An 18,995-nucleotide genomic window follows, 5' to 3' on the forward strand; every position below is an offset into this window, starting at 1 on the left:
TTTAAGAAGCTTCCCAATGGAAACCTCGACAAGACTAAGGTTGTTTGCACCTTGTGCTATGCGGAATTAGTTTACTGTAGGAGTTCTTCCAGTCTCAAATACCACCTAAACGCAAAGCATCCCTTAGCTAATGCGGAAGATGCCGGCATAGTACCGATGTAGCGCAGGAGAAGAGTCGTCGTCAAAGTCAAAATTTGTGTTTAACTGAATAAACAGTTAGTAAACACAAACATCTTATTGAACATAATTTATTTTCATCACCAATTATCATAGTAGAGCAGCTTTCTCAAGCAGTTTGTGATGCATTTTGGAAACAGGAGATGACCCCCTGGTCTAATGCCACCTCACTGCCATCACTGAGGCAGCGGTTCGTCTGGTTAAGAGGGCCTTGAATAACCTGGCTGGTGATGTTATCTTCACCTGGAGTGAGTTCCAAACATTTCTGTTCATGGCAGCAAACTTGGTTAATGGAAGACCAATAGACGCCCGGATACAAAGCAGTTTCAGTTACAAAGCTGTCTCTTGCTTGGACGAGCCAGCCCAAACTGTGATCCTACAACCTTTGACTATGAAGGCTACACCTACAAAAGACTCCAGACTGTTCTGGCAGAGGTCAACGAGTTCTGGAAGAAATGGTCCCAACTGGCAGGCCCCAACCTATTCATACGGAGTAAGTGGCATACAAAAGAGCGTAATGTTGCCGTTGGAAACGTAGTTTGGGAGGCTGACCAAAATGTGCTGAGGAACCAGTACAAACTTGGCAGGGTGGTGCAAGTCCACCAGGACAGTGCAGGAATTGTCAGAGATGCCAATGTGAGGATTTACCCAAGTTATCTAGTGGACATCAGGAAACCAGCCAAACAAGAAACCAAGAGCAAGATACCTGCCACCATCCTCCACAGAGATGTCAGACGGCTTGTTGTCCTCCTGCCCATTGATGAGCCGTCACCACAGGATCCCTAAAGGCTGATGTGACCTCCTTGGGTTTCCACCAGGAGCTCAAGTGGGAGGTGTTATGTCAGAAAGAGGAAACCCTAACCTCTTGCCTCATCTCTCTTATTTCTATTCATTTCTGCTATTGTTTTCTATTTGGATAGTCTGTACACCAGAGGGCGCTAGGTAAATTGCACTGGTGGCTTCCGCTGCATTGATTGGGCATGATTGGGCTTCATAAACATGTGCGTAGCTCCCATGCACAAACAATGCATGCAAGACCACTTAGACGCCACTGGTGAGTAGCTTAGCTTGAACCATGTATTCAGTTGCCTGTATTTCAGTTGCAAGCCTGTATTTGTGTTTAGTTGTAATAATTATTTTGAATGCTTAGAATCTGTTTCTTTCTTTAACCCTTGTGCTGCCTTCGGGTCACATGACCCAAAGGTCCATAACGAACCACCGTTGTGTTTACCCAATTTTACCCAATACAAAAACAAATAAAAAATATAGCTGCAAGCAGCAATGAAGGGGCCAAGCAGCATTCGATATGGAAATTCCATAGCTAAAGAAGCAAAGTAAAACTTTTAATAAAAAACATTCTCTTTTTTAAAATCGCATTATACTTTTCGGCAACGCGGTGGCGCTCCCCCGAAACTTTCGATTACCTTTACGGCGTTGCGCAAAAGACGTATACCGAGTTTTGTAACGATAAGCCGATGCGTTTGGTAAATATGTAATTTTGAGACAAAATGTGCTGGCTAGATGTTATATCTACAAAGCACAATTAATCTGCCGCTTCTTGACTATAAACCCCCTGACAATGAAATATTATCATTATGATTATACTGCCAGACAGCTACTGTGGCATACCTGGCTTCGCTAATCAGATAATCCTGTATCACGACATGCTTGATGACTGTGGCTGGATTCGATCCTACGCCCTTCTGTTTCAAAGGAGCCGGTCTTATCCCAGTGAGCTATTCTCGCTGCTGGGAAATGCTGTGTTCGGTTACTTTATTACAAAAATGAAGCCGTGGCAAGCTTTGTCAGATTTGACCCAAGTATAAACAACTGTAATTCAGTCATATTTTTACATATCAAGGTGATTGTGGGAGGAAGATGATTAGATGACATGCTCGTGTTGACAAGTTTCATCTCCATACGGTAAACCGTCGCAGAGTCAAGGCCTTACGTCCGCTTTGGCGTGCTCTGTCAAAATCGTTTGCGCGTTATTCGTGAACGGTTTGACTTATCGATAAAATTCTAAAGTTGGCTTTTCGTACAATACAAATGACTGAAAAACCATCATGACAACGATGACGTCACAGGGTTCAGTCGAATCGTCTGCATCTAAGGAATCCAATGATACCTCAATTAAGAAAAACGGTCTCACGGTTCAAAAGTTATGGGCGTGAACACACTTCCAACTTTGACCCCTTGGTGGCGCTATAGGGCTTCAGTGGTTGACATAAAACTTGGTGACGATAATCAGGACACCGTTCCCAATCAGCTTGTCAAAATGTTAAACTTTTCACCAATCGGTTCTATGAGCTGCTATAGACTCCTAGTCCTAAGTGTAAATATAAATCCCCTGACAATGAAATGTTATAGTTACCATTATGATTATACTGCTAGACAGCTACTGTGGTGTACCTGGCTTTGCTAAATAGGTAATCCAGTATCACGACAAGCTTGATGACTGTGGATGGATTCGATCCTACAATCTTGTGTTTCAAAGGAGCCCGTCTTATCCCAGTGAGCTATTCTCGCTGCTGGGAAATACTGTGTTCGGTTACTTTATTACAAAAATGAAGCCGTTTCTCCCGTGGCGGGCTTTGTCAGATTTGACGCAAGTATAAACAGCTGTAATTCAGTCAGATTTTGACATATCAAGGTGATTGTGGGAGGAAGATGATTAGATTACATGCTTGTGTTGACATTTCCAAAGTTTCGTCTCCATACGGTAAACCGTTGCAGAGTCAAGGCCTCACGGTTTGACTTATCGATTAAATTCTAAAGTTGGCTTTTCGTACAATACAAACGACGGAGAAACCATCATGACAATGATGTCGTCACAGGGTTCAGTCGAATCGTCTGCGTCTAAGGAATCAGATGAAACCTCACTTAAGAAAAATGGTCTCATGGTTCAAAAGTTATGGGCGTAAACACACCTCCAACTTTGACGCCTTGGTGGCGCTATAGTGCTTCATGGATCAACATGAAACTTGGTGATAAATAATCAGGAGACCGTTCCAAATCAGTGTGCCAAATTTCAAAACTTCGCACCAATCGCTTGGCATAATAATAATAAAACTAACAAAAACAATAGGTGCCTGCTTGGCCCCTAATAAAACTAACAAAAACAATAGGTGCCACAGCAGCAAAGTCCAATAAAAAGCACTAAAGCCGTCTCTCTGTGTCTCTTCCTGGGTCTTGCCAAGTGGACCAGCATTGTTGGAGATAGAACTTGACAAATACATCTCTGATGATAAACATAGAAACAACATGTTTACTTTAGTCAGTTAGCAACAGGAAGTGTCATTTCCTCATCATTCCTCTGCTTATCCCTACAGTGTGGATCATGCTGGAGAGTGCTGGATCAAACCTGGTCTTAGGAAATGTGAGTACTATCGACTGCTACTTAGTTCGAGTCATACAGGGACAAGACCATTAGTGACTGCAGGTAGGGGGAGAGGAGGTGGGGGGGTGGGGGGAGAGGAGGTCGGGGGGTGGGGGGAGAGGAGGTGCGGGGGATGGGGGGAGAGGAGGTCAGGGGGTGGGGGGAGAGGAGGTGGGGGGATGGGGGGAGAGGAGGTGGGGGGGTGGGGGGAGAGGAGGTGCGGGGGCGGAAGGAGGTCAGGGGGTAGGAGGAGAGGAGGTGGGGAGGAGGTCAGGGGGGTGGGGGGAGAGGAGGTGCGGGGGGGGGGAGGAGGTCAGGGGGGTGAGGGGGGTGGGGAAAGAGGAGGTGGGGGGGAAGAGTACATTTATATTTATTCATTAAGCAGACGCTTTTATCCAAAGTGACTTCCAAGAGAGAGCTTTGGCCCCAAAAACATTGTGGGGAGCCAAAACATGAAGCATACATTGTGAAAAGCAAGTAAGTGCCAAGGGGAAGAACCAGAAGAGCATGTAGTTAAACAAGTTACAATTAAACAACATGAACCTCAAAACTGCAAAAGTGTACCTGTAGAAAAGCAAGCAACAATAATATAATTCACAGTAGGGATGGGCGATATGGCCTAAAATGTTTATCGCAGTATAATTCGTAAGTACTGACGGTATCGGTATATATCACAATATATTAGTTATTCTTAAATTATCATGACAATGCATTCCGTATTGCAGCGGCTAATCTACCGCACTCGGACGGATTTGGATTGGGTAACTCCGGTGTGTCACATGAGTTGAATTTCCCAAATTTTGCAATGTTTAATTGCCACAGCGACTTCTCAGTACCCTACGCATTCAACATTAGCCTACGTTTATGGGATCGCAAGAAAACCCTGTTAAATATTTGTAGTGAGTTAGCTCTAGCTATAAACCATTATTACATGGCTGAATACTCGATTCTGTTGGCCTACAATAAACATTTCACAATTCTAACCAACCTGGCATTGGATTTGTCAAACGCATTATGGTAGATTCATTTTCACGCACATGCACGGCTTTCAGGTGGTGAAAAAGATTGCTAGTGTTTCCACCTTTGGCTAGCAAAATTCGACAACACAACTTAGAGTTGGCTACTATTTGTTGGTCGATGTCGGATAACTTGAAACCAAACCATTTCCAAACGACAGAAGAGGCCCCCTTTTTATACCAATTCTTCTTCGTCCGGCAAATTAACCCCACTGGCGTTATTTTCAGATATCATTAACGCTTGCTTACACTTGCCAAAAACAGCAGTTTACTCCAATGAATTTTTGCTTCCTCTGGAGTTGCGCTATAGCTTGTTTGTTGACTTTCATTGGCTGGCACAATGTTTGTGTGACAAGCCCACTAGGAAGTATCACTTACTTATATTTTATACCAAACAGAAAACACTTTACTTAATACATTTATTAATATATCGTGATATCCATGATATGGCAAAATCCATATCATGGCACAACGCAATACCGGTATTCGCGTTTATACCGGTATACCGCCCACCCCAATTCACCCCAAATCATTCAGTATAGGAGTAGATAAGGGAGGTGGGGGGTGGGGGGGGGGAGGGAGGGAGAGAGGAGGGGGAGAGGGGGAGAGGGAGAGTCATTCTAATGCGAATGATGATGATCAGTAATATATTGTGTCTTGGTCTGCCCCATCAGATGCCTGTGAGCTCACACTGGACCAAAACACAGCATGCAGAACCCTCTCTCTGTCTGAGGAGAACAGAAAGGTGACAGGGAGGAGAGAGTATCAGCCGTATCCTGATCACCCAGAGAGATTTGAGGACCATGAACAGGTGCTGTGTAGAGAGGGTCTGTCTGGGCGCTGTTACTGGGAGGCAGAGTGGAGTGGAGGAGGGGTATATATAGCAGTGATGTATAAAGGAATGACCAGGAGAGTAAAGGGTTATGACTGTGTACTTGGAGCCAATAACAAGTCCTGGAGTCTAGGCTGTCATAATGACAGTTACTCTGCCATGCACAATAAGAACAGAACTGTCATACCTGTCCCCCCCTCCAGCTCCCACAGAGTAGGAGTGTATCTGGACTGGCTGGCCGGCACTCTGTCCTTCTACACAGTCTCCTCTGATACACTGACCCACCTGCACACATTCCACAGCACATTTACTGAGCCCCTCTATCCTGGGTTATGGGTTTATCCTGACTCGTCAGTGTCCCTGTGTCAGGTAGAATAGCCCACACACACTCTCACACACTGTGCTCACATAGATGTTACTGAAGATTGAACTGTATACAGTTGTAATTGATTTCCCAGAGTGTTTGTAAATATTGGTGTGTTGAATGTTTGTTTTGTTTTCATTGTTGACAAACGACAATCCTGTCTTTGATCTCAGTTCCACTGAATGTGATGAACTAAATAGTGTCTTACTGCCTAAAGTGCGTTGTGCCATCTATGTTTACATTCTTGTGCCCTATTAAAGAGGGTCCTTCGGCTTTCGGAGCTGAGAGAGACCTGGGCCCCGTTCGTCGTAAGGGTTGAAGCTAAGTTAATCAATTGTCCCTTTAGCCCGTTAACATTAGCGAGATGAGTGAGAATAGCAAATATCGGTTCGTCAACGGCTGATCCGCATCCAAATCATGTGGTTAATTTCAATCAGGCTAAACTTATCAGGGAAATTGCACGTGCACGTCCTACTTCAAAAGGCAGGAAAGGTCGATCACCAAAACCATGATTTTCTAACGTTATGACGGCGGAAAATACGAAAGAGAGAGCGGTGATAGGCTATTCTCGCCATCCGAGCAAACTATTATAATGAGTCTCTATAAGACAATAAGCATATTATCATGGCTAAGTCAAACACGGCCACCGCTGCCAGAGCAAGACAAGCAGCTTGGCCAAAAATTGCCAATAAGCTAAATGCGAAAGTTTTGGGGAAATGTATAGGCTCATTTTAAGTGCCTCATTACCCCAATCAATCAGATCACATTTCTTTAAATGTGCCTGCTGGTATAGGCTTAATGGAAATTAATAATCGAATGAGATCTTGCTAGCGAAAATCATGATCTCAACTCTTCTCAGAATAAGTAGGCTAGATATAAACAAGGCCAAAGAAATTGATACGAATTCATAGACAATTATGAGGATATACTGCGCTTATATCATGTAGGCCTACTATATATGTGCATGTAGGCCTATGTGTAAATCCCTCTTTGATTTAATTGACTGGGACATGGCCAGGGAATATGATGAATTGATTCATCAGCTGGTTAAGCGCCAAGTACACTTTTCTTACAGCAACGCATGCTGCGGCTTTGCCAATGTTTTCTGCATCGCCTATACTGTATAAAAATGTAGCCTATAGCCTACCTGACGCAAAAAACCTCAAGGCTATGCAGTCTGAAGAACAGTTAAAGTTTCAAGTAGCTTTATTGTCAATTTCTTCACATGTCAAGACATAAAAAGGAATCGATATGACGTTTCCCACTCTCCCACAGTGAAACATGGGAAAAAAGCACAGGCACAACAGATAAGACAAGACATTTCGTAAAACATAGCGTTACATATTCACATACAGCAGCATAAGCTCATAATAAAGCATAAAGCTTGCTGCGGCGTGTGATATTTGCAATGTACGGCCCGAGAAGGTCTTGCAAATAAATGAGTCCTTGTCGGCTGAATCGATATCGCTCAAACAAGAACTCATCCGTGTGAAATAAAGGATCTTGGCAATCGCGAAGAACTCTATTGGTATGGAAAGCTAATCGAACTAAAATATAGCTCCTTGGTCAACTGGGTCTCTCAAAAAGGGAGCTGCCATGTTATTTTCCGGGGGTGTGGCAAGCTTATCCAGCTACACTTACGTTAGCCTGGTCTGGAGCAGGTTAGTGCTAATTGATATGTTACTATGGTGATTTATCGTAAGTTGCTTCCACGAACCAAAAAGAGGGGCGTTTTTTATCTTAGCCTGAAAATTAGCTCGCTAAACCGCTTAGCGAGCTACGACGAATACCCCCCTGGTTGAGACCCAAGCTTGGTGTTGTGTTGTCATTTATGGTCAGAAGACTGGTTTTCTCTCCCAATCTGCAGATTGATAAATACGTATTAAAATCCAGAACTCAACTGAACTCAGTCACTCCGTTTATGAAGAGACGGACAAACACTTTCTTCATCACTTAAAATATCACGAGAAGGGAAAAACTTAAAAGGACGTTCAAGTCATAGAGATTAGGTCCATTTTTACACCGGTCTGCCAAATTTATTCGTTATGATTGAACGATGAGGCTGCCTCTTGCAGGGGAAATGAGAAGACATCTATTTCATTCTACACTTCACTCGTATTTTCAGTTGTAAATGAGCAGCAAAAAAAATCTTTTAAATCTATGTAATCTTCATAAATAACAAGTATGCATTTTTATATAAAATATACAGAGATATCAGTTGTAAAAATGTCATCCAAAAACGGACCCCTGTGCAACCGACGCAAGCAAGCACACCCTAAAATTTCCCCAGAAATTGTACCCTCTGTAGTTCAAATTCTTATTTTTATATATATTTTGTTTTTTAAATTGTTGTATTTTTAAATTGTTTAGTTCTTAGAATTAGTTTAACTATTGTACTTTTTTACTTAATTTAAGACACGGTTATGTTTATTGTTTGCACCTTCCTGCCCCAGTAAATTCTGTGTTTGTGTAACATAGGCTACATGGCAAATAAACTGGATTCTGATGGGCATGGGAGAAGAAACCCAACCAAATTAGCTCCTGTTAAATAGGTGTGGGAGGAAATTGCCACAGTTGTTACAAATCAAGTTCACATACATAGAGATTTCTCATGAAAATCTTTTTAATCATTGACATGAAAGAAATGTAACACAGCCATACAATAAATCAAAACAACGTAGCTTCGCAGGAAGAAGACCCTGGCTACGCAAGCAGTGCACACGGCACGGGCCAAGCTTGCGCCCTTAAAATGGTTGTTGTTGATGTTTTGGAAACTGCTGAGGCAGCTCGAGTCTAAGACGGACTCGAGACACCGCAAAGACTGCGGCTTATGTGCATGGATTCCCGCAAAGACTGCGGCATGTATTTTGTTATGTTACATTTTATTTTAATTTTTAGTACTTTTATCACTTGTACTATTGTTTTTATCATTATTGTTTATTGTTTTTATTGATTTTATGTAAAGCACATTGAGCTGCAATTCTTGTATGAAATGTGCTATATAAATAAAGTAATATTAAAATAGCATCTGAATAACTCGCCATTGACTGTAGACTACGTTTTTCCTGGTCTGTGGCGGAATTGTTTTTCTGAAACTGCAAAATAGCACCAGGGAAGGTTTGCGCCGGAACACGTCTCCTTTTTTTGCTGAAACGCTCCCGGGAGTGCAAAGTCAGCCCCTAATTTACCAACGTGCGTCTGTGGAGGGAAAAGTCCGCTTTATGTTGAGTGCAAACTGAATGATACTTGCGTCGTTGACAAAGTCAATTGTGTGGGTGCAAGATCGGGCCAAAATGTTAAACACTACATTTAGGACCAGTAATGGGACACTATCACCCACTTGAATATACACTGTGTGTCTAGTGTGACACACCTCTCCCCCTGACCTCCTCTCTACCCACCACCTCCTGACCTCTGACCTCTTTATCTATTTTCTCCCCCCACCCCCAGGGAGAGATGGACAGACGTGGGAGGGGGCGGGGCAGCTGTCTGGGTGCCGGTGGGGGCTGCTGGTGGGGGAGGACTTTTCTGGAAGGGACAGGAGAGGTGGGAGGAATGATGATCTGAGGAGTGAAGAACAACAAGTACAAAAGAAGAGAGAAACATAAAGGACGAATTAGACTGAAGAGAAAGAAACACAAAATGCACCATTTGAAGGGGGGGGGGGGTCTAACTCACTGTGAGTGATAAAGAGGGGTGTTGGGAGGGGGGGGTCTAACTCACTGAGTGATAAAGAGGGGTGTTGGGAGGGGGGGGGTGTCTAACTCCTTCTACCTTGGAGCCTCTCTTCCTCTCCTCTTCCTGGTTCTGACCATTCACTCATTTCCATCCTTTCAGCTCTGTGTCTGGAGGACAAAGGCATTTTCACAGGACGACAACAGAAGGATTGTTATCTGATGTGACCTCCACCTTTCTTTGTATAATGTGAAAGAAAATTCTAGTGGCACTGTGTAGATCTGAATAGTCAAGACTGGTTTCAGTACAATTTATTTAGCTTGTACAAATGAAGAATTAACAAAGTACTTTGTGATTAATCATTACGAAGGACGTGCTACCTAAGTCACAGATCATTCGGTAGAATGACAGAGAACATCAGTTATGTACTGCCTTATATGAACTGAGAACAGATGTTCTTAATAGATGGTCAATCCATCAATGCAGTGGTCTCTGTGATTGGATAGCACTGGTCAGTGACAGTTAAGACAAAATAACCCCCCAGGCCAAATGACCAATCCTTTGATGTAGCATAATGTCCTCTCCACACCACTGGGGGGCGACATTCCTCAGAGGCTGAGAGCAGCAAGAGAGCCAGACAGAGACATGCAGCTGTGGAGGAACCTGAGCAGAGAAGAAGAGCTCCAGTCACAGCCCCGCTCTGCTGAGCCACCAGAGCCTCTCTCTGTGTTGAGGAGACACTCGTCATGGTGGACAAACACAAGGGTTCCCAGAGACAGAGCCCAGGTACTTGAGAGGCTCCCCTCTGCACATCAGGCTGTTCATCACTCCCTAGCCAAGAGGGATGGAGCACACTAGTTCATGGGATTGATGAACTTGGTTGAAGGCTGTGAGCAAGTGAGCCAGTGTGTTGTTTTGGTGTGTGTGTGTATGTGCATATATGCATGTGTGTGTGGACTTGTGTGGACTTGTGTGCACCAGTGTTGTTATGATTCTCCTCTGCTTTACAGTTTTTCTCCATTGGTTTGGCTCATTTCATGAAACAAAAATGACATTCTCAAAACTCTTAAGATCATTTGGCAAAACAGTCTTCCAGTTCAGCACAACACCGTGGTTCACCTGCAAAAGCTTATACCTCTCCCAAAACAGTTCACTCGTGTGTCAAAAGTAAATTTCCTTCTCATTGAAACAGTCAGTGCCCCCAAAATGCTTCGTCCCTTTGGCATTGTGTAAGCACTGCAAGTACAAATGTTTGGATGTTTTGTCACTATGGCAGAGGACTGTTGAAATATCCCTCTTGTCCACCTTTCAGTCTGAGCCCAGTTCTTCATTGACAATGGTTACTGTACTTTTAGTTTTTGTCTAGCAGACAAACAGAATACAGTCGTGTATAAAACTGAAATCAATAAAGAAATAGGATTTTAGGGTAGGAGTAGCCTCCAAGGTTCGACATCACACATTGCACTCATACCGCCAAGGAAATTGTAACAGTTTTTATTCACACACAGAAAGTCACTTCCATTCATCAGAGTAAAAAGAAAATGTATACAGCACAATATAAACGCACAGACAAAAAACAATGACAATGACACGCAGCCTACAGTGCTGTAAATAAAGCTAACAGTTCTCTCCTGGTCGCTGTCCTCCCCCTCCCTCTCGTGGCCACCGTCCTCCCCCTCCTGGCCGGACACACGCTGCTGCCTGTCTGGCCGTAGGCTCTCGTCCACTTCACACCGTAGATTCTCGCTCGCGATACAACGAGGGAAGAAACGGCGTGCATGTCGCAACCGTCCCCTCCACTGATCTCCAGTTATGTCCTCGCATGCAGCGCCATTGCATGGAGCAGGGACCTCTGATCTTGCGCCCGATGCTCATATACTCTCCACCTCCAAGCGGAGACAAACTCCTCAATTGGATTGAGGAAAGGAGAGTTAGGTGGTAGGAACACCATGACCATCCTTGGGTGGGTAGTGAACCATGCCCTTATGAGCGGGCCACGGTGGAAATTCACATTGTCCCATACAATGACGTATTGGGGTAGGTAAGGCCCTACGAGACCGCTCTCATTTTCAGGTATCAAATCTAAATGAAGATGAGGAGCTTCTGAGTGTTGTATGGGCCAAGACTGGGGATGTGAGTGGCCACACCCTTCTCAGAAATGGCAGCACACATGGTTCTAGTGCCCCTTCGCTGGCCTGGGACATCCACCCATTAACATTACGGCCACGTCTTGGGCCCTTGGCCAGGTTGAAGCCAGCTTCATCCACAAACACAAGGATTTGATGGGTCTCATTTCCTTCCAATGCCATTACTCTCTACAATAGTGTAAAAAAGGAAACATAAAATCAGTCATACAATAGAGTTATACATATAATATAAAACAGTTACAGACAATGACATAGGAATGTTCTATGTTCTATGTTCTCCACATGTTCAATATAGTACTGGCCACTACTCCAGTGGTTCCAAACCTGGGGTACATGTACCTCTATGCAGAGGTACTACAGGGGTTATTTGACAGAAAAGGTAGAGGGAATATCATCAATGACAAGATTTACTGAAATGTTACAGTTACGTAACCTAAATGCAGCTCTTTGACCCATTTTCTTATTGTATGTTATATTCTTTCAAATAAGGACTATAATGATAATTGCATCATGCAGTATGCTGCAGTTTTTAGGTGAAATGTTGAAGTCAGAGAAATCAAATACTTTCATACCTGGATTACCTGGATACACAAATCAGCTAAAGTGGGTACTGAAACCAAAAATGTTGGTACCCACTGCTTGATTGTAAAAAGGTTATAATGATGGACAACCAGTAAATGACTTACATGTACATACTGGTACCGCAGCTCTTTCACTCTATCAGAGTTCCTCTCAAATGCTACCCTGTAAATTTGCTTGCTTGTCAATTCAGTTCAATATATTTATTTGTCATTGTCATAAAAAACAACGAAATTCTGTTTAGAGCATTCAAACACTGCATAGTTTGACATAAGTGCAATACAAAGTGCAATATCCCTCCAATAAACTTCCCATAAATAACCCCTGTGTAAACCGTAGCGCAATCAATACACGTAACAGTAATAATAACAATATTCAGTATTAGCAGCATGGTGAAGGGCTTTTTAACAACATGGACGACCTAACAGAAACATAACAAGGGCGGAACAGTCAAGATATGTGGAGTATTTTGTTATTTGTGCAACAATGCAAAGTCCAGTTCATTGTTGTTGTAATTGGTGGGTGTGGTTACTGTCCATGAGAGGGAGGCAGAAAGGGGGGGGGGGCACTGTTCAGAAGCCTCACAGCCTGAGGGTACAGACTGTTGGTGAGTCTGGGTGTTCAGGCCCGTATGGACCTGTACCTTCTACCTGAGGGCAGCAGGTGGAACAGATGGTGAGCTGGGTGCTGACGGTCCCGCAGGATGTTGTGCACTCTCCTCAGACAGCGGGTGGCGTAGACGGTACTGATCTCAGGGAGAGTCGTCCCAATGATTCTCCCCGCAGTTTTGACCCCCCGTTGGAGTGCCTGCTGTTCAGCCTCAGTGCAGCTGGAAAACCACACTAAGAAACCCTACGTTAAAACGCTGCTGATGGCACAGTTGTACAAGTTTGCCATCAGTGGTTTGGGGATTTTGGCGCTCCTCAGTTTCCTCAGATAGTAGAGGCGTTGTTGGGCCTTTCCCACACATAAGGCATGTGAGCACCCCAGGACAGGTCTTCAGTCAAGGTCACCCCCAGGAACTTAAAGTTGGGCACCCTCTCTACCTCCTCTGTGCCAATAGAGAGTGTCTGATGGTTATTTTGTCCGCATTTGCGGAAATCTCCAATGATCTCCTTGGTCTTCTTGATGTTCAACACCAGGTTATTGCAGTGGCACCATGACGCCAGATGTCGCACCTCATGCCTGTAGGCAGTCTCATTGTTGTTGTTGATGAGACCGAGCACTGTGGTGTCGTCGGCAAATTTGACGATGAGATTGGAGGAGGAGGAGGCAAGGCAGTCATGTGTGTACAGAGTATAGAGCAAGGGGCTCCGCACGCACCCTTGGGGGGCCCCGGTGTTAATGAAAAGGGTGGAGGAGGTGTTCTTGTAGTCATTTAGACATGTGACCTTAGACTGTTTGGGTATGGGGACTATTATACGGCCTTGAAGCAGGCTGGGACCCATGATGTAGCCAGCGACATGTTGTATATGCGGGAAAAGACGTCCGCCAGCTCTGCTGGGTGCTTTCCTGATGTCGATGCTGCGGAAGACACATCTCACCTCATGTGTGCTCAGGACCGGGGCGGAGTCCGTGGGGGGCAGGGGGGGCAGGACAGGGTGTCCTGCCCCCCCTGTCAAAACGGCCATAAAAGAGGTTTAGGTCCTCAGCTAAGGTGGGACAGTCAGCTGAGGGAGGTGGAGTTTTCCTCTTATAGTCCGTGATGGCCCTGATACCCTCCCAGACCTGCCTAGGATTTGTGGCAGTGTGGAATCTGGCTTCAATACGCCTCTTGTGTTGTTCTTTGGCAGTACTGATGCCCCTCCTTAAAGCAGTCCTGGCTGCACCGTACGCCTCCGGGTCACCCGAGCTAAAAGCACTATTCCTAGCCCGCATTAGTTGTTGCACTCCGTTTGTCATCCAAGGTTGTCTGTTTGGGAACACACGGAATTGTCTCCAGCATGTTACATTGTCCACACAGAAGGAGATGTAATCCAAGACAGCGGAGGTGTGGTTATCCAAGGTGTCCCGAGTGTCCGTGCCCTTTCAATACATCCCAGTCTGTGTGGTGGAAACAGTCTTGGAGCCGAGGGATAGCGTCCTCTGGCCATGCTCTCACTGTTCTGACTGTAGTCCCCATACTCCTGATCCTGGGTGTATAACGCGGGTGTAGCAGAAGAGAGAGGTGGTCTGACAGACCTAGATGGGGGTAGGCCTGGGCTCTGTATGCGTCTGCTACATTAGTATACACCTGATCCAGGGTTTGATCTCCTCTTCACGTGTGCGACTAGAGCCAATCTTCTGTCGAGCTTGGCCAAAAATACAACAAGGATTGTGACTTCCCTGCTTTGCGTCTACTTGCTGAGGCAGAGGAGGGCCTTTCTCATTCCAACACGTTTGTCAGTGTTCTTCTTCCCCGTCCTCTGGCCTGTGAACACAGTCGGTGCTCAGGTTCATCCAGGGGGAGTCTGGAGAACACGAGGGCAGATAACATGGGGAAGGAGCCAACTGCACTCACCCTTATCTCATCACACAAGTGAGTTCAAAGAAAGACCTGCTAACTGATATCAAGTAAAAGATGTATTTGGAGAAGCACCCACAGCAGTCCCTCAGAGCAGAGCAAACCCCACCCTGCTTTTCCATCCTGGAATCCTCTTTTTAACACCAAGCCAGCCCCTGAAGAAAACATGTGAAGTCAGAGGAACTTTTATGCCGTCTGATCAAGGGGAGTCCTTTCTCTCCATACAGCCGTTGTCCAGACCCATATGTGTGTTCCCATGAGCTCTGAAGGACCAGTGCATCTGAGTATGGGGCTAGGATGCGTTGAGGAAGATTGTAGGATTTACCCTGGTTACAGGCCTTAGCTTACCAAACTGCAGGCCAAACTATTGGCCACATGAACTGCCCCAAGCCATGGGAAAGGTGGACCCTAGAGACCAGTGTGAGATTGTCTCACCAGATGTGGAGTCCCCTATACGACTAAAGAGACAGGCAGGGTTGGAACAGGATCCCGTGATGATGTTCTCTCACATTCCTTCTCTCAGTCCAGGCGAGACTCACCTGACGAGAGAGGTGAGGGTGAAGGCCGGGCGAGATGGTCTATGTGGACTGGCAAGAGAGGAAGGACAGGAAACCCTGAGAGCACGGGGCGTGTCACAGAGCACCTTCACCATCACAAAGGAGGAAAACACATGGGAGGTTACAATGGACACCCAAACATGAACTATGTATAGAATAGAGGTCCAGAGATATGGAGCACCCCCTACCAGAAGGCCCCCACCCGCTTCAGAACACTTGCCCGTAGTTCAAGGTGTAATACCTGTCCCCGACCTACTGGTACGGGAGAAGGAAGTTGATAACAGTGTCTTATTTAACCGAGCTCAAGCTAACCAATGGTACAGATGGACTGTGTATACAGGAAAAATGAATAACTTACAAGACTGTTATGTGTGCACCAAGGAAAAACCTGAGCAACTGTGTATTGTGTTCACTCATTTAGGGTGGGAAAGTTGTGAAGAGACAATGAGTGAATGGATGCGTGTGTCCGGAAATAGAACTAAACAATACGGCCCGATGTGTGAAGCTGAATGCCTGGCGTATTTGGGATCCTGGGAGTTTGTTGACCTAACTGAATATCAGGATGAACGAGTGGGTGCAACAATGATGGAAATGTGCCTCGGAATGGATGTTTAACAGCCCTTTATTTCTGATGAAGTAGCTCCCCCTGTCGGAGTCCCTTTGACTCTGGGAAAGCCCTTCCAGTGTTAGGAGAACATTGGTACCGTAGATTGTATTCCTGTCCCAGATTGTAGTTCCATCTGGGATGCAGTTAGAGACTGCACTAAACTAGAGGCTAGAGAGGCCTGGCAGGTTGAGGGGAAAACAGAGAGAGGCCGGCCCCTCCAGCAAGTGAAAGTTTACAATGCATGTTAGGAGGAGAGAGACAGCGAGAGAAGCAAAAGCTGAAGAGAGAGAAGTTGTAGAATGGTGTGTGCAAATGTCAAGGTATCTCCATGTGTTGTTCCACACTCTAAACCACCAGGACCAGGATTCAATACAACATGAACCATCTTCTGTCCTTAATACCAGAACACTTGGAAAGTCTTGACATTGTTGTTTTAATGAGACAAGTGTAGCACCACTAGGGGGCAGCATTAAGACATGGCTGCATTGTGAACCACTTGTCTGGGCCTCCTGTTTGTGTGTGTCTGTGTTCACCCCACTACCACACTACAACCACACACACTTAGTTAGTGTGAGAGTTAGTCTCTCTCCCTCTCTCCTCCCCCCCCCCCCTCTCTCTCTCTCTCTCTCTCTCTCCCTCTCTCCTCCCCCCCCCCCCTCTCTCTCTCTCTCTCTCTCTCTCTCCTCCCTCTCCCCCCCTCTCTTTCCCTCTCTCTCTCTTTCCCTCTCTACCCCCCCCTCTCTCTCTTTCCCTCTCTCTCTCTTTCCCTCTCTCCTCTCTCTCTCTTCCTCCTTCCCTACCTCTGTCTCTTTCCCTCTCTCCTCTCTCTCTTCCTCCTTCCCTACCTCTGTCTCTTTTCCTCTCTCTCCATCTTTTACTCTCTCCCAATAGCTAGTTTAAATGTCACGTGTTTCGCTGGCATGTTTGGATATATAATTGGAAAGAAGCCTGTGACAAAGTGGGTGAGGATGCTCCTCTTCTCACCACATGGGTTAGGGTCAGAGGTCACCACTGTACCATATGTGCTCTAGGATTTACCTGTTTGTTTGTGTCAGCATTTGGTTATAGCTTGCATCAAAGCACATACACACCACACTGCTAGCATAGATACCTTTAATTATGATGCAGGATGGAACATAAAAACAGGTTTGATTCATTATGTTCATACTCATCATTGCTTGTTCCTTCCAATCATACACACATACATGCATACGTTCATATAGTTATACACATATGGTTGACAGAGTATTGTCTATAAAAACTCCCGCACCACAGGGTGTTCAATTCGGTGTTCAACTTCGGTGTGCATGCAAGCCCCAACAAGAGTTGGGGCTTGTTAAGAGCAACACACAATTCTCAACAGAATTAAGTTCCAGACAAGTTAAAACGAGACTCCAAACAGGATCAACTGGTCCAAATACAAGTGTGTGTGGGTGATTGTATGTGGGTGTGACACATTCAAATATGTACTGTATGTTCCATAACAGTAACAATAGCAACAGCAGTAAGAGGAGTCTTCAAGGTTGGGATCAGATCACACACACAGAACCAGATGGAGCACAGAGAGGAGGCTGATGGTGAAACCAGAGTTTTATAAAGGTCAGTAGAATGGTGTTTATTCATATGTTGGAGAGTGGATGATTTACTGTCAGTCCAGAGTAGGTTATGATGAAGTAAATTAGCATCCCTAACCCTGGTCTGATGTCTTATCCTTTCAAATACTGTTTGTATTACAGGTGTGTTTGTTTGACAGCATCGATCCTAGGCTGTACAATATAACGTTGTTTTGTGTCCATTAAACATGTCAAGTGTGTCTGTAAATGTGATCATCAGCTAAAAGGTGTTAGCAAAACAGTCAGTCAGTGGTTAAGGACCTCCCACCTGTGATGATTGACAGGAAGAGGGTGTACTGTGTTATCAGTTAACAGTGACCAGGGAAGGAGACCGGTTATGACATTTAGTCATTTAGTCATTTAGCAGACGCTCTTATCCAGAGCGACTTACAGTAAGTACAGTTGACAAGGAAACTATACTTGTGTAATTAAGGGCTTAAATGAACATATCAAATGTATATATCATATTTAGAGTGCTTTGGTCTTGTATAGACTGGGGAGCTAGTGCTAACAGCTTTTGATTGTGGTTCAAAGAGATGGCTAGCCCATGACAACCCATAATGACATAAACCTTCATTCAATACACCCCCAGGTGTAAACCTGTTCCACATGTTCCTCTGTGCATTGGTGAAGGTTTCATTTGCACAGTGCAAGAGTATCCTGAGCATGAGAAAGACCCTGATCAGAGACAGGACAGAGAGAGGAGGGTTCTGGCAGGGCAGGTGATGTAGGTGTCACACCCACGGCCGTGCCCCACCTTGTGTTCATGTTTATATGTGCCCTAGTGTTTCCCTGTGGTCTCTGTGTGATTACCTGCACCCTGTTTTGCTAAGAGTCTGTGTGAGGTTTGGAGTTTGCTTGTTTGTCGTAGTTTGTTTCACCTGTGTCTAGTTTGGTCGAGTGTGTATTTATGGTTCCTCCCCTGGTCAGTCTTTGTCACTTCCTTGTTGTTTGGTGTACATCGTGTTATGTACGTGTGAGTATTTCCTCTTGGCCCAGGTTTTTGGAGGAAAAGAAACACTTAGTGTTTTGTTCCTGCCTTGCCTGCCTCTCCCTGTGTTGGGGTCCAGCCCCCACACTCACACCGTAACAGCAGGCTGCAGGTGAACGAGGAACATCCAGAGTTACAGGACTGAACACAGTACTGTGATAATCATGTTAGAGGATCACAAGTCATATTTCTGGAATGATTAGGGGTCATTGTACATTTGATTTGTGCATAATGTGTTTGTTTGTTGCTCATTTAGTCATCATTCCTTTAAGTTATTGGACCCACAACTCCTGGGAACACCTAACATTTCTGCTGGGAGCGTCAAGTGAAAAACAGCTTCATTTCCTCATACATGACATTCTATAAAAACCATGTAGCAGCACAGGACTGGAATGTAGCAGAGAGACGTCTAAACCAGACAAACGAGAATCAGACTAAACTCTCCAATGTAGAAAGGGAGGCAGGGAGAGAGATTAAGAAGGGGAGTGAGAGAAAGAGGAAGGTGGGTGGAGGGACAAGGAGCACATGAACAGAAAGTGGGAGAAAAAGAGGGGG

At 45.0% G+C, this 18,995-nt stretch overlaps 2 protein-coding genes across 8 annotated transcripts in view; both read left to right on the top strand.

Annotated features, from left to right (window-relative positions):
• LOC136942680 (NACHT, LRR and PYD domains-containing protein 12-like) overlaps positions 1-18,995 on the top strand; it is a 235,474-nt gene that overhangs the window by 27,164 nt on the left and 189,315 nt on the right. The window contains exon 1 of one of the 7 annotated variants that reach the window (XM_067235635.1): positions 17,396-17,435. The exons of the other annotated variants lie outside the window; for them this stretch is intronic. The gene's annotated coding sequence lies outside the window, so the exon portion shown is untranslated. Of the gene's footprint in view, positions 1-17,395; positions 17,436-18,995 lie in introns of those variants that run through there. 7 annotated transcript variants of the gene reach the window in all.
• The window catches only part of LOC136943247 (stonustoxin subunit beta-like), a 36,704-nt gene that overhangs the window by 3,116 nt on the left and 14,593 nt on the right, over positions 1-18,995 (top strand). The window contains exons 3-4 of the mRNA XM_067236509.1: positions 3,510-3,556; positions 5,247-5,988. Coding sequence (XP_067092610.1) covers positions 3,510-3,556; positions 5,247-5,782 — 583 coding nt within the window. The 3' untranslated portion in view covers positions 5,783-5,988. The remainder of the gene's footprint in view (positions 1-3,509; positions 3,557-5,246; positions 5,989-18,995) is intronic.

This window comes from Osmerus mordax, chromosome 5, assembly GCF_038355195.1.
Source record: "Osmerus mordax isolate fOsmMor3 chromosome 5, fOsmMor3.pri, whole genome shotgun sequence".
In the NCBI taxonomy this organism is placed as follows: domain Eukaryota; kingdom Metazoa; phylum Chordata; class Actinopteri; order Osmeriformes; family Osmeridae; genus Osmerus; species Osmerus mordax.